Source organism: Micrasema longulum, unplaced genomic scaffold (assembly GCF_059751315.1).
Source record: "Micrasema longulum isolate JH-2025_06_02 unplaced genomic scaffold, ASM5975131v1 h1tg000607l, whole genome shotgun sequence".
Classification (NCBI taxonomy): Eukaryota; Metazoa; Arthropoda; class Insecta; order Trichoptera; family Brachycentridae; genus Micrasema; species Micrasema longulum.
The window spans coordinates 765,165-782,503 of NW_028277803.1; the positions used below are offsets into that span (position 1 = coordinate 765,165).

General features: G+C 32.4%; 1 protein-coding gene across 1 annotated transcript in view; it reads right to left on the bottom strand.

The window, feature by feature from the left end:
- Pde8 (phosphodiesterase 8) overlaps positions 1–17,339 on the bottom strand; it is a gene marked incomplete at its 5' end in the record, with an annotated part of 219,937 nt that overhangs the window by 27,323 nt on the left and 175,275 nt on the right. Inside the window, 2 exons of the mRNA XM_088228743.1 lie at positions 5,752–5,930; positions 14,886–15,053. Coding sequence (XP_088084869.1) covers positions 5,752–5,930; positions 14,886–15,053 — 347 coding nt within the window. The remainder of the gene's footprint in view (positions 1–5,751; positions 5,931–14,885; positions 15,054–17,339) is intronic.

Consider the following 17,339-nt stretch of genomic DNA (forward strand, 5'->3'; position numbering starts at 1 on the left):
TTTGATTTCTAATATTATAAGTTTAAATATGGAGTTCTACAAAATAAACACCAAATCAATCAATGAAAAATATGTATTCATAAAACTTTCTTTAAGCAAAAACATTAAAGTATATGCCGTTTAATAAAACATTAATTATTTATGAAAATAACACGTAAATGTTAATTTAATGACATGATATTAATAAAAATAAAAGAGTAATAGAAAGTATGTGAAAAAAAAGAAAGTAAAATAATGAAATTAATGGCAAAAGAAATGGCATAATGGTTTAGTATGGTTGATTATGACAACAAGTGCGGGCCCACATTGAGCCACTGGTGGCTCAGTGTGCACCACCCCTAAGACTTAATCTTGAGCAAAATCCCACGCTGCGTCAGAGGTAGTTTGTTATAAAAACTGTGAAATTTCTTCGGTATTTACTGCTTTAATACCAGCAAACCGTTGAATTTTGTTGAAAGCATGAGTACTATTACTATTTCAGTAGTGGTATACCGGAGGACTCCAAAGTTTTTAGCATTAATGGAATCTGAATATATGAACAAAATGACATTCATAACTCAATTTTGCGAAAAATGTGACTTTCCAGCCTTTCAGCGTTTAGGTGCAGATTTCAAAGTGAGTAAAATATATTATATACAGTCCACACTACATAAATAACACCAAGTGAATAAAACTTTTAAAGTAATGAGCTATCTAACACTTGTTGTGGTCCTTCGAGCCGGATTTGAAATAAAATTAAGATTTAATTTAACTAACAATTTATTATTTTTTCCATACACTTTTTTAAAAAAAATCGCTTTATTTTTATTCTATCGCAAGTTATGTTTTATATTTTCTTTCATTATTTTAAAACTAGTTCAGAAGCTTTTAAACGTTATTATTATTTTAACACATTGCATTCTGTGAACAATTATAAAGGTTGACGAAGCAATAATAAATATCGTGTATGGAATCTACGTATTGTTGTTTAATTTTTATTTTATAAGGTAATACAATAAAGATACCTACTAAAAAACATACAATTTGAAGGTTTTCGTCGATACAATTTCACATACTTCCATCTTCATCATTTTCATTATGCAACATGCTCACATGGATCTTCAATTATTATTGAATTGCACAAAATAGCACATTTGTTTTTTTTTATTTACACATAAAAAAAAATTCTTATACTATTATTATTATTATTATTATTGTTGAAGGTATGAACAGGTATGTAAGTATGAACAGTTGTCTGTCATTGTTCCCCAAAAAGGTAATAAAAAAAAAACGATCGAGATACGCTGGGGGCATCAATGCAATGCTCTATGCATGACTAGGTGAGGATAGGGAAGTTATGATTATGATGGTTAAATCTAAGTAATTTGAAAATCTATTCTAAAAAGTCTCAGCTCTGCGCTTGAAAATTTCCATATCAATGAATTAGAATACCTTTGATATTCAAGTTTTCTTATTAGATAGAAATTAATCCAATTAACTTGGCTGCTTTTGAATCGGAGAAGACAGACCACGGATTTGTACAAAATTTATTCTATTCAAACTCATGCATGGCACTGGTAATATTCCCGTTCAACACGAGCCAATGGAAGCATTTATGAGTTCTGCACACACTCCACTGAATGAGTGACTCTAATTAGCACAGAGAATTGCAGAATACTTCAGAAGTGTAGACGTTTATAAAAAGGAAAAAAGAGCGTTCGGTATTATGCTGAATTACACTGAACGAAGTGAATTTATTTTTAATTGTGACGTAAAATGAGAAGCGACAAATAAACATTGCTCATATACGACAACTAACTAAGAATAAGCTTGCAAAGTATTAAATCCTATGTTTTGAAAGTTCCCAAAAGTAATTTGATGTTTTGCTTATTGAAATTGTATATTCTTAATAAAATATTATTATTTAGAGGTTGTTTTCATTGAAAATTAATGGAACAGAAAAAGCTTAGAGAAAAATAAGGAAAGTAAAAATTGCATTGTTCCTTGCGTCTTTTTTATTTATACCTCTGAGCCATTGAGTCGAAAACACGGCCAGGGTTCTGATTCTATTTTACACGCATACCTACCAGTTTGTATTTATTTTTGATCAGCTTTTTCATAAGAATTTTATTATTTTAAAAACACTGAAAAACGGTTCCATATTACAAGGGGAATGTGTAACAAAAAAAAAAACTATCATTTCTAAATATATAAGTTTTGTTGCCCCAGTGAATAGTCCGTCCTGATAGTCCTAATCCAAGGGTATTTTTACAACTTCGAAAACGGTATCCAGTAAATCCACAAATCCCTGCTTCTTCTCTTTCGCTTTACTGTTTCCCAATAAGTAAAAGATACAGCTAAGACAGTTTCTGATTAGTAAAATTTGCGATATCGCACTATAAAACCAAGTGCAGCCATATATGGAATAATTTGATGGGGATGTGCATATGACAAACCGATGGATGTCATATGCACACCCTCATCCGGAGATGTGCATATGATCAACCAAATAATAATTGCACAAAATTTTTTAATAAAAATTATCTTAAGAGTCCCTATCAGAACTAGCTCCCTCGGTTTATTCGAAAATCTTAATGTAAAATATATAAAACAACTTTATGTAAAAGCTCTGTTACTATACGCACATAAACATTACTCTCTACCTTTCGTTACAAATACAAGAGTTACTAGATACTCCACCCTGATGCTGCAAAAAAATTAAATAATCAATACAACCTTCGGTCAAAGAGGATTCGCCTACTACTCAGTTAAAGTGTACAATCTATTTCCATTATCAATAAGGACAATTAGTAAGTACTCTCAATATAAAATTGCTATTAAGAAATTGATAGTGGAGGTGAGTTGCGCACGGATCGATGAGTGGATCAAGCCAAATAGGTAAAATGTGTGTACTGTTTATGAAATTTGTTCTATTGGTCTGTATAAATTGGTTATGTTTGTTATGATTATTTTAGTTTATATACTTTATTAAGTTAATGATAATTAGGTTGATTGGATTAATTACATATTTTTATTATTATTATTATAATTATTTTTACTTTGTTAAATAACTAATTTAAGGCATGTTTCACATTTTGTAAAATGTTTACCACGGCACACCCCGGTGAGGGAACATTAATGTGTATAAAAAATCGAATACAAACAATGTAAAAGTATAAATAAATAAATATACTCGTCTCATTATACATGCGAAAGTGTGTTTCTTTGTTTGTGTTTCGTACCTAGGTACCTACTTGAATTCAATATTTGAATTTTAATATTTTTTTGTTTTGGAATTCATAAACAAGTACCTAACTAGCTACTTATCAATGAAAATTATTTTTCCAAGCTTATAGCAGGCAAGCCAACGTTTGGGCAGGACAATTTCTGTAGGGTCCGATAGTACCAATATATTTATAATATTACAAGCATTTACCCGCGGCTTAGCTCATGTGGTATTAGGGAGAAATTAGTTGGGTAATCAATTAGTTTTGTCGTTTAGCAATTAAAAATTTCGCGACAAAACGATATAGGTATTATTTCGTGACAAAAAGTAGCTTGTATCGATTGCCGATCCCCCAACTATCGCTATGAAAAAAATACAACTATGCATTTGTCTATGGCGACGAGCACCATCATTTTGTTCACAAATCCAAAATCCTACTACAAAACCAAAACGAAAAGCAAACCAAATTAACCATAGATAAAGCAGGTAAATTATACAAATTTAAAGAATTAATTTCAAGTTGATTCTTTTTGACATGCCACCTTACCGCCTACTCATATACAAATAATTATGCTCATTGTCGATATTTTTTTTACTGTCCTTTTTTTTAATTCAGCATGAAAAATAAGTATCCTATTTTGCTTCTCACCTCTAGCTATTCCTATGCAAAGAATTAAGTCAATCAGTCACTCCGTTGAGACGTGATATTACTTTCTCCTTAATAGAGTTATCCATAACAATAAGAATAATCAATACCTAGTTGATAGCAGGGCAAACGGTGATTTTTTTTACAGGCAAGCTATAAAAAAATATTATTTATTTGTACCGACATAGTAAGTACATAATATAATATGAATTAAGTATACTATAGCTATTTTTTCTGTGGTTCTGTGTGATACAACAACTCTCATCTATGAAATCAACTTAAACGACGTAACTTTGTGATATATTATATTGCGTTGCTATATTATCCACTAATTCAGCACATAATGATAAAAAAATTTATAAAAAATAGCACAATGAATTCAGTCAGTATTAGGTACTCTCATTACGATTAAAATGTCAACCGATTTGTTCTGTAAATGAATATTGCCTAAAACGGCCGCGTCGAGCGCCACATGTGTTGCGATTCATATATGTCAAAAGTATCATCTCAAAGAAAAATAATCCTTAAGAAAAAAATATTGAAATACATTCCAAATCGAGAATCTTCAAAGAAATTGTGTAATCTGCAAATTTACTCTAGGAGAAAAATCCCGCCACTGGGTTAAGATGTTTAAGGTTTAAGATGTTCAAAATATAGTACACTTATTTGTATGAAGAAATAAGTTGGAGTCGGCTAGTTCCTTGGCTCGGCTAGTTGCTGGCGTTGGGCGCGCTTTATTAATATTTTTATTTATATTTGGAGAAAAATACAAATGGTGGCAATGATTTATTAGAAATAGTTATTATTTCTTTGTTTTTCTGTAAATAAAGTTACCGCAAAACATTATTATGGATACTCAAATATAATAGAAAGCTGCGCATAATCACTTCTACACACAGTTTGCCCCTGATTGATAGTCTATATATTGACGGAGCGCAGAAGATTAGCGGTGAAGCTGTAAACATTGCAATGCGGAAGTTCAGTGGTTTTTTTATATCTTTTTATTTGCTAATAGACTATTAAACTAAGCCAATTTTTTTTTACATGTAATAAATGATTTAAATGATCTAAAAACCCATTACGACTCATTTTATCTGGCTGCGACACACTAACACTTGCTTTTTAATGATGCACACGGTTACGCACCCTCTCGTGCAAATACACGCAAACACACCCTCTTATGTATACGCGTATATATACGCAGGCGCACATTTAAGAATGTACTATAATTTAATATGTATGATTATTATTTAGAAACTTCGCTGGTCTGTCTTTTAAACTTATCTTTATTATGTATTTTAATAATTATTGGCTGTATGTTTCCATAAAATAAAATAATTATACATAATGGAAATGAAAAATATTCACAAACTTAACTTGAACTTTAAAGAAATAAGTTAATCCAGTCAATGACACATCATAAGCACTGTACATTTTTTTAATTGTTTTTTTTTTTTAATAAAAAAATGGAACTCTTAAGGTTGAACTTGTCAAAAGAGAGTCTGGCTCTTGTGTTTGGCAAGTTTACAAAATATTATAAAAAAGAAACAAAAAATGCATAACAAAATAATACAATTGATAAAAATTTAAATAATTGTAAAAATGGAGAAAATTGAACACTAATAATAAATTTAAAAAATAAATAAAAACACAAAATTTAAAAATTGATATACACCGGCACATATTATACATACATCTTTTTTTCAGAATACGGACTTCCATATTCCATTATCTAAATTGTTTTCCGTCATTAATGTAATACGTTTAAAAACATGTTGATTAGTTTATAAATTGAAATGAAAATAATCACTAAAAATTGACCCACTGTACCGGCTTCGCGACAAACCCTCCGTGCAATCCACGACATAACATAGATTCATTAAAATGCGTGATTGCTCACCTGCCGTCGCAGGAGACGGGTACGGCGTGGCACAGCGAGGGCAGATCGGGGCCCCCGGCGCGCCTACGCCCCGGCAGCGAGCTCTCCCACTCGCGCCCGCGTCCCAGCTGGGACAGAGCCTCGGCCGACACTTCCAGCACGCCGGAGCGCACAGGCGCTCCCCGGCACGGTTGGGCGTACTGCAAAGGAAGGGTGAATCTTGGTCACTGAAACGTACATCAGCTATCAACATGACATTATTGGTATTTTATGTTTATTTAGTCGTAAAAATATCATAATTATTCCCTTTTTTTTGTTTTTCTTTTATTAATTTTTTATTTTATTAATATTTACAAAATAATCTTAAATTTAAAGTCCTGCCGAATTGCAAGCATGCGATTCGTCAGCAGGTTCATGAATATTTTTTCAATGTTATATATTTAACCTACATTAATAATTTTATTGAAAATATTACATATTATAGTTTATTAAACATTAAAATTATGATCCATATTAAAAACTTTTTCTTCCTCTTGTATTTAACTCACTATTCTTAATTTTGCTTGGTAACATGTTACATATTTTAGGTAAGCTTGAAGGAATTGATTGTTGAGAGTTGAAGCTCCTACCCCAGTTAGAGAATAAACAGAAGACACGAGGTTGCTGTTCGAATGCGTTTTTATTACATGGCGAATAAATAGTGAATTGTGTTGCGCGAGTGTTACGGCGATGATGGGTTGAAGAGACTGCAATTGAACTACACGCTGGAAGTGAGTGACTGCGTTGAGCTGAGTCTTCGGACTGGCTAAGCAGGACTTGTTGGGCTGACTGATGCTGAACAGAACTGGGCGTTGACTGCGCCCTATGGAATCTTTATATACTGCGTTCCTTTGTTGTTCGTATCTCGATGGTAGGGACGGTGTTAATGTACTGCAAAACGATGCTCTCGTCTTTCTGCGCAATACTGTTAAAGTTGCATAATTTGTTGTATTGGATTCTATAGAAAACTGTGACATTGCTTCATCGGTCATTGCACTATTTCAGGTGAAATGTTTGAGCACGTGTGTGTCATCGATTATAGACTATGAACCCCACATACTTTATTGCAATGTCCTTTTGCCATATCTTTATATATATATAATTCCTCTGTACGTGTGATGTCACCGAACTCCTCCTAAACGGCTCAACCGATTTACGTGCGGTTTTCAGAGAAATATAGATCTTTGCGCTGTGCGTGTTTGTAGATATTAAAATCTTCAATCCAATATGTAAAAGAGAAGTAAGGAGCATAAATATGTTATTCATAGATCTACCAGGGTTACATTCGAGGAGAATGCATTTACAAAAAAAATGGAAAGATGTTGTTATTTTGTCTATAAAAAAGTATGTTTTTGAATGTTAACAAACAACATTTGTTTTTTGTGGATCTCAATCAGATTCTATCCTTAAATTCGTCAAAATTTCTACCTATTTATTTCTTTTTACTGGATTTTTGGTGACAATAAAATATTCAATACATTTGAAAAAATCGTATTCCTAGATAAGTACACCCCTCTGTTGGTGAGAAGACCGGTGTTTGACGTTTGCAAAAAGAATGCCATATTTGAAAAAAATGTTTTGAAATTCAACCATAAACAAGTACCTACTTAAATTCAATATTAACAATTTTTACTTTTGGAATTTAATCACAAACAAGTACCTAGGTACCTACTTATCAATTAAAAATATTTTTCTAAGCTAATAGCAGGCAAGCCAACGCGCAACGTTTGGGCAGGACAACGTCTGACGGGTCCGCTAGTTTATAATAATATTTAGGAACAGCTAGCTCATCAATATTAGTAAATCATACTGTAAACCAGGGCCCGTATTACAATAAAAAGTTAACATTGATCTTTAATTTTATCTACAAAGTAAAATTAAGTTTTCCATGTAAAAAATATAATATGTCGGATACATTTTTTTAACGTGTGAAGATAATTGGAATTTTTATACAAATATGTACATTTTTGTATAAATATCGATTTTACTGTATTTATACTGTCTCGATATGTAACTACGCTACTGTTTACTAATAGCGGCCCCGGTATTGAAATATTGTACCAATTTGTGTTCATACTACAGATATGCCTTTTCAAATTCAAACTAAACTTAGGTATATAATTAGGTACTCATACAAAGACAAAGGGCCCTGCGTATAAACCTGGTATAAAGTATTTGAGTAAAATTTATTTGAGAAATTTGAAAATATAGAATTGAACAGAAAGTCATGACATAAAAACCTAAAATTTTAGTTTTTAAAAAGAAATACTAGCATTAAGTTTATATTTGAAGCACTAACTTTGTGGTTATTCATTATAATAAAATAAATAAAACAACTTTTTTAACCACAAATTTTTATTTTTCACCGACCGGTTTCAAAGCAAACAAGGTTCTTCGTCAAGGTTTACATAACTAATGAATTGATTCCTTTTTTATTTCTATCATTATCATTTTATATATAGAAATACTAGCATTTTAAATTCGTTTTTTTTTGTATTTTCCTTAAATTCTAGGTTAACTCATGTATTTGATAATCGTTTAAAAAATTAAATAGTTCCAGTATTTTAACCCAAAGTCAAAGACCGCCTAAGGTATCTTTTTTTTTCTAAACAAGCGAATGTTGATGGCGTCGTTAGCAGAAATGCGAGATTCGTTTTCCCAAAAATGTGTACGCGGACCATTATACATAAGTAGGCACAGTGGTCCTTTAAAAAGTAGGTTGAGGGTACTTTACTTGGTAGGGGTAGGTACCTTTTCATCGCCTGTCACTTCACACCCCATTCAAAACCTCTCACCGACATCACAAGGAAAAACGTAATCTGCTGCGGAATAAAAATTTTAACATTTAAAACGCTTTCTTTTCCCAAATCACGCGGGGTAACTGTAAACACTTTTCAATTTCGACTTTTATTAATATCTGATGAAATAAAAATGCTTCAGCAACCTCGCGGTCTAATGATCAGCGCATTTTCCTACGAGAGAGGTCTCGGGTTCGATTCCCGACATGGTTGACATAATTTGATTTAAAAAAATGTGTTTTAGTACCGCAATATTTCGTAGTCCCCAGACTGGCACCTAAAGTGTAAGAGCCTGATAATAGTGGTAGAGCAGTGTTTGAACCTCGGACCTCGAGTCCGCGGCAGTAACCACGGACCACAATTCGGTTCAATATATACCAATGCAATGCTCTATGCTCCATTAGGCGTGAAAAAAAACGACGATTTGTTGGAATGTTTTTTTTTCCCGTGAAAACATTCCCGAAAACCATTTTATAGATCGTGGGTCTTCCTGGCGGTTTTGTTCATCCTAAAAAAACAATTTTTTTGTCAATAGTTACTTTTTAAAATGTTCAATTTCGAAGATATTAATTGTATTGAGCTCTACTGTTTCTATGGCCGCTTTCCCCGAGAGTTTGGTAAATGACACGGAGGCTTGTTTCGGATATTGTCATTCTTCCTCATGACCATATTGCAGACACTTATGGTAGCAAAAACCGTGTTTACTGGTATTAAATACAGTTAAAAAAGTATATTTCCACTACGATATTTTTTTATAAATTTAATAACATAAATGAGGCATTAGAAGCAAATTTAGAAATCTCCACCAAAAACGGAAAACTTATTATTGATGCCAAAATAAACTATACATAAAAACCTACATACCTAAATAATAGCGTAATTCAAAACCGTCTCTAAATCTTGCGAAAACTGATTTCAATTATACTACTTGACACCGCAAACTTAGCAGTCTCCATTGAGATGGTGAAGCATAATTAGAAATTTCACAATTCTTTTTTCAAAGTTCTTCGCAAATATCTCAGTAACTCCTTCAACGGAGATTTCTAAGTTTTCTTCTAATACTCTCAAATAAAGATTATTATTACCATTTTTTTGAAAAAATACTTAACTCCGACGCCCTATACACAAGTTGCCAAAAGATTAATTCCATAATCATACATTTAGCACATCTTGTTTCAGGGTTATTCACAGTTTAAGACCGTATGTATGTGCAAACGAACACCAACTTAGCGATGTATTTTTTTTCCTGATAAATTAAATATAAATGTCGGATACTTTATTTCTAACTCCTAGCAATATACTCTATGGCGTCTATTTTTGTCCGCCAGGTTGCAATTATGGATGTAAAATTACGTAATTTTACATGAATTCTGATAAAAGTTTTGAAATTTACAAATATACAGGTGGTAGGTATTATAAATACTTTAAACAGTGTACATTATATTTAAAAAATAATGTAATATTACATAATGCTACTTCAGGTTAGCCTGCTTAACAAGGCATAAAGTTCTCGGCGTCTTAGACCTCCACTGCTAATTATGTTGGTAGTTCATGTCACAAATACGAGATGCGAACCTGACTTGTGAGGATGCACAGCAGCTGGCAGCTGACCGAGATGCCTGGAAGATCTTTGTGATCACCATATGCTCCAACAAGGTAGCGGACATGGAATGATGATGATGATGATGATGATGACTTTTCGTAGGTCAACTATCAAATAATTAGTAAAAAGTTAGTGTAAATACCGCTTTTCCGCTATTTTGATATAATGTATTTGATGTTCAAACGTGTATCTTGAAAAATATTGGTCCAAAGAAAAAAAAAATACGATTTCAAAGTAAATTTTATTTTCTCAGACTTTTGTATATGTTTTTCTATAAAACCTTCAGGGACGTAATTACACACAAAAAAACTGATTTAAAGCACCATTTTTTCAAAATCGTGGCATGAGCGGTCGTCGTTCAAGGTGACAAACTTAAGGTTTTACTAAGGACCCTATGTCCACCGATCCTGTTAAGTTTCAAAACATAGTAACCCTTTTATAAAAAAAAAGTACATACCGAATGACCTTGAACGTCCCATATTTATAATAAATCTCGACAACCACCCAATGGATCTAAACCTGGTTTTCGCAGTCATGTAAAGTGTCCTAAAACAAAGCTACTCTTATTTGTAATATCTTTGAAAAATAAAAAATTAGTACGTCAAATTCGTTTCTTACCGAAAAATACCGAATTTTACCAAAATCTGGAAAAATTTCCGTAAAATACCGCGGTAATTCTACCGCCTTGCATCTCTAGTTGCAATACGCAATCCCGCCTAAAATAGCTTTCACATTTGACAGTTCGACTCTCGTTGGAGCATCTAATTCATCCCGTATTATTTGCATTATTTAAGGTCAAATGACAACTGGCCTGTGACCTTATACTCGTATGTTTACATTTATATAAATATTCTCACTATAATTGTTATTATTTTTTTTAATTAAATGGATTTTAGCAACTGGTATTTATTTACTTACTCTTTGAAATCCAATGTATGTTCAAACTAACATAGCAATAATAACGAAAATATCCAATTAATTATCTTAGGAAAGCGTCACTTAATAAAGAAGAAGATAAATAAATATTTTTGTTTACCGTTTACCGGCTTTTCTATGTCTACCAATTTCGAGAATTTGTCGTACCCGTCTTCATCAGGACACCAATTAAACCAACATGCAAAACCTAATATACACCTTCACCATAGTTGTTGCACAAAAATATACAACCAACACGACATGCCTTTAATAAGCACATGCACTGTTGGTTTAATTGGTGTCCTCACGAAGTGCGGGTACGTCTCGAAACCGGTAGACATAGAATAGTCGGTAAATAGTTAAATATAAATCGTCAATAACATTTAGTAAAATGAAATATGAATGATAATAAAAAAAAAAATACAAATTCCAGATTTAATTCAGGTATTAGAGGATTAACTGTTTCAATTTAATCAAACCACAGTGAAGGCATTGTTAGTTTTACGTTTAAGAAAATAAAATGTATTATTTTGCGATACAGCTTTCTCAATCTAGAAGCCGGTGACTGACCCGAGCCTCCCGCGACAGGTTCCTATAAATGATAATGCCGATGTAGTTATGGAATCTATCTGATAAAAATCATAACTACAATAATAATCTATTTATTTCTTCTTTATTTTGATTTTCATGCCAAAAAAATAATACAAATGCTCGGAAAGCCACCAGGGCCCTCGATTACAATGGGAAGTAAACATTTATTTTAGATTTTATCTACAAAGTAAAACTAAGTTTCTGTATAAAAAGCAGGATATGCATACAATTTTTTTCTTCCTAACATGTTCAACTATAGGTTACCCACGAGGATACTTTAAATGTTCATGAAAATATACTCATTTTCGTACACAAATATCGCTTTTACAGACAGTCGAATATAACTCTGTTAACTTCCCATTGTAATCGGGGCCCAGGGATGCTATTATGATCTTATCGTAAGGGTAGAGAGGAATATTAGGAGATTTTTATTTTTTTGCATGCGAATTCACTTTGATTTAAATATGACCACACGATTAAAAGGCTGTAGTCTGGTAAAACGAACGCAAAATTAGGAAATCATACGATTTTGCCATTTTAAAACGAATGTGTTTTATATTTCTTATACAATAATGTTTTCTTTTTATTTTGGATGTATGTACGATATTATGTATTGCCAAAAAAATGTTTTTTTTTTTATGTACGGTCCCAAATGAGTTTCTTTAATAACTCCTGGGAGTATAATATGTATTTTTTGTATTATATGTTTTATTAATAATAAAAAAAAAGATTTAAAAAATGTTTCTTTTTTAAATCGCGCAATAATAAAAAAATAAAAACAAATAAATTAGATAAAAACAATAATTTTTGAAGGTACTTTTATTTAAAAATAAAGTTAAAAGTTTTATGTAACTAAAATTTTATTACTTTTAGATCGGCAAATTACGCCATTTCAAATTTAGACTAAACTTAGGTATCTAGGATCTCAATAAAAACTAAGTATTGAACTAAAATTTGTTATAATAATTTGAAGATAATAAATAAAGCATGAAAGTGGCGGGGGCCAAATATTTTTTTTCTATTTTTTAAAAGAAATACTAGCATTTTAAATCACATATATTTTTGTGACATTTTCTTTTATTTCTACTTAAAATTATGCCTTCGGTAATACTTAAACATAAAATTTATTAAAATACTTTAGTTGAAACGTTTTTTTATAGAGCGGTATTTTTTTTCTTTGAAAAAAAGAAGATAATTCTGGTTGTAATATTCAATTTAAAACAATATCTTATTGAATTTTTTATGACCTTCAGACCAGCCCTAATCATTTTGAAAAATATTGTTTTTATCTAATTTATGATTTTTAATATTTTTATTATTGCGCGATTAAAAAAAAACATTCGTTTTAAAATGGCAAAATCGTAAGCTTTCTAATTTTGCGTTCGTTTTACCAGACTACAACCTTAAACATAAAATAATATATAAAACTGTTTAAAAAACGGAAAACGAATACGGTTTGGTCAAAATAATGGTCCAAATAAAAATCATCATTATTGATTTCACGTGTTCATATTTATTTGACGTTTAATCATCAGTGTGACCATATATGAAGCAAACGGTAAATGCATGCAAAAAATAAAAGAAAGGGGGTAGATACTATTTAAAATAGCACCCCAGGGTACGTATTCTAATAGAAAGTTAATCTTCAATTTATCTTCAATTTTATCTTAATAAGTAAAATTAAGTTTTTTGTATAAAAAAATAGAATTTGTTGCATTTTTTTTTAAACATGTTCAATTACTGGTTACCGACGAAGATATTTAGAATTTTCATACAAATATACACATTTTCGTACATACATATCGATGTTCGTTTATATCGTCTCGATATGTACCAATGAAGATAGCGTTCATAATCGTAGCCCAGAAAAGACGTGGTACACGGAAAAGTATTTTAACCGTTTCAAAATAACCTATGGATTTTTTTCTACCACACTCGGCAATGTTTTATTTAATGTCGCGATGTCAGATGGGTGTCAAATGTCAGATCTTACTCGTCAATCCCGTCCCTTATTGACACTCGGTTGTCAGGTGACGGGCGATAGAAAATGGGTATTTTTTAGTACAGAAACAGTCGCGCCTTTTACGAGAGTTCTTAAATTATATATTCTATTATATGGGCGACTAAGGTGACACGAAAATTTTTATATAAATCAGGTGATATATTGTTTTACGGGTACCTAACGAGATACGTAAAAAACAAATAAAGTGATTTTATTAAAAAAATACTCGGCGTACGTTAAAAAAACAGTTTTTCGTTATTGTATATTACGAGTACCGTCTAAAAATATACATAATTTAATGTACTAATTAATTAGTAAAACTAAAAAACTTTTGAGAAGGGAATAAGAAAGTGTAGGCATTTACAGGATGGAAGATTTAAGGATATGTGGATGTTAAAACAGGCAGAATGCTGAATATTACACGGTGTGTAAAGTAGCCACTGAAACCAGCCAATGACGGTCACAAGCCCGATCGATAAATAGATAGTGGAATAATCTACCCACTAATGTTAGAGGCGCCCCTTCTTTATTTACATTCAAGTCAAGATTGAAATGTCACTATCTTAATATTTAAATTGTTCCTTTATCCTACTTCTTTCCTTCCCATCCCCTCTCCTCTCTTCATAGTTTAGTTTTAGTTTTTTAAAAATATATATATATATATATATATATTTTCATTGTGTTAATCTTTGTTTTTAATTTTTGTATAAAATTGTAAGATTCAATATGTCCATGTATTTATAATTTTCTCAAACTGAACTGTTTGGGTAGGTAGGAAGAAATTGCCTTAAGGCAATATGCCTGCCCTTATATGTATATATATATTGTATATGTATATAAAGTGTCAAACAAATAAATGAATAGATGCCTAGACTTCTATATTACCTTCTCTGTGAAATGAGAAAAATGTTCTTCATCTCTGTTGTAATATGTTTAATATATAATATTATGTATGTCTTGTCCTATTCAAGGTTATACTAGGTGTTTACGAATTTAAACTTTTTTCAAATGGATTTTGTAGGTATAAATTATTTTAAAACAATGTACTACATATTTCTTATCTACTTAAAGATTTAACAAAAAAAAGCCATGTGTACTTTTTGTGATTTCGTTTAAGGAGAAAATTTAGAGTGATTAAATAAAAAAAATCCCATCCACAGGCGCTCTCTCCTACATTATAAATTCAGTTAATGCATGTTAGTCTTACCTGTATTCTGCAGTGGTCGTCCGTGACGTGCACGGCGTCGCGCACGCGGTGCAGCGCGGCGAGCAGCGCGCGCGCCGCTCCCGCCTGCACGAGCGGGCGCGCCAGCCCGCGCGTCAGCTGGCTCAGCTCGCGCGACCACGCGCTGGTGTGCGTGCTCTCCACGATCACCTAGAAGAAAAAAACACAAATATATTTTCAACCAATCTACAGTCGACGGGTAGATTTAACTCTTTTTTTAAACTCGTTTAGCCAGCGTCGTGGTGTAATGGTCAGCGCGTTTGCCTACCAAGCAAGAGGTCTCGGGTTCGATTCCCGGAATGGTTGATGAGAAATATTTATTTGAAAAGGGTGTTTTTAAACCAGAATATTTTCATGGTCCCTGCATCGTAAGACTGATCATCTTATCCTTATGTAACAAAAAAATATCAATATATGCTGCGATTGGTGTACCAATGTAGTGCCCCATGCACCATTAGATGCTAAAAGGGAATAATAATGATGATGGTTTGTTTAGTCGAATTTGCCAAGTGGTTTACCACCTCGCATTTCTTCTACAAGTATTATATCTCTCTTATTAACCTTTCACAAAAAAAACTCCTGAAAGAATAGAATTTCACAAGTATCGGTCACTATACTATGGGGCACCCCTTAGATTCTCCCCCTTTTCAGATTATTTACTCAGTTTATTAGCTCTTGGGTTGAAAAATTAAATACTTCAGTGTAAAACTAATATTTAATGTAAAACTTCCCAGAAATCAAACCCGGGACCTCAAGCGGACTCATCACCACACGATTTCCTTTTTCGGGATTTTTCCCTGAGAGCAGCCATTATCGTGTCAAAAACACTCGTCCAGGATACTGGTTCTATTTCGCACACATTACTGTTTTATCCATCCGCCCGGATTTAGATATTAAAAATTATATTCAAACAAAATCAACATTATTTCCTGAATCTTGTCAACATATTTTCTAGACTGTAAATTTTCACGCCCTACTAGTGTTTTAACCCTTTCCACGTCCAGCGCCCCGCCAGAACCCTCTGCCCTTGTCCGCACAGGTACGGGTACGAACAGGGTCCGGGTACCGATTCGGGGGTAGGAAATTAGATTACTGATGTACGGAATTTGACGCTGAAATAATTCCGCAAATCGCGGACGTATTTTTGAAACCAAATTCCGAGATTCACAGCATAGAGTGAGCAGACAAAGTTTCGGTTTCGGCTTACGTAAGTTTAGGCGGAATCGGCTGAAACCCGCGGTCGGGATGTGTTGGATTACGTTTGGCCGTACTCGGGTGGAAAATTCGTACAATTAAAGATATTGGATTGTTTTCTGTTTATTCAATAAATTAGTTATTGTCTTGTCGTTGTCTAACATAAAAAATAAAAACCAGATTCATTTTTAAATTTGCCGACAACTAATAGTTAGTAGTTCTAAGATCTTTCATATTTATATATTTGTTATTTCTTTATAGATAAAAGCTTTTAGTTCCTATAGCGCACATTGAAGAACTGTTACATATAAGTTATATGTATAATTACATTACAACGAACCAAAAAACGCTGAAAATAAACAAATTAACTTACTAAATTTATTCATTTTTTTCATTGTGTATCTTAGTTAACACTTATTTTAATGAATTCGTAAAGTTTAACAAAAAAAACGCCTAATTGTAAGCATTTTCAGGTGACTGAAGTTCAACAGTGTTTTGTATGACCAAATGCTTGCAAGCTGGCTGAACAAACAAACAAACATTGTTGAATTAAAGAAGTATAAAAATTGGAAAATTGTTTTCAGGCGTTGCCTAGTAGGTAATTTGGTTCAGTCGGATGAATCCCACCCACGTGATAAAGGTTTCAGCTCTTTTAATTCACAAAAGTCAACAGATGGAAGATTTGAGGAAATGTGGATGTTTAAACATGAGCAGAATGGTGAATGTTACACAGTGTGTAAAGTGGCCACTTAAACCAGCCAACGACAGGTCATAAGTCCTGTAAATGCCTAGACTTCCATATTCCCTTTTCAAAAACGTTTTCCCTCTCTATTGAAATAAATTTTAATGTTACTTTGAAGTTATATTTAAAATCGAAATGATAGTGATAAGAGATAAGTAATGAGGCTTGGTGCACCACAAATTTGCATTTATGGAATGAAAATTTGTACTTGTTTATTTATATTTTGTTTTATTTGGAATACAAACAGATGTACAGATTTTAATGCAAATGTGCCGTTTACACGAGGACAATACAACAGATTGGACAATACTGTCTTGTTCCACCTTCGTGAACAGCCTCGACCGCGCAGGACAGGACGCTGGGACAATACGAAATTCGGCCGCAGTTCACACGTGAGCGCTGGGAAAATAAACACACTAGGACGTTTGTTACGAGTGAGTTCGCGAGAAATATTATTTGTTTTATACCAAGATGTGGACATTATATATATTCACTCAATT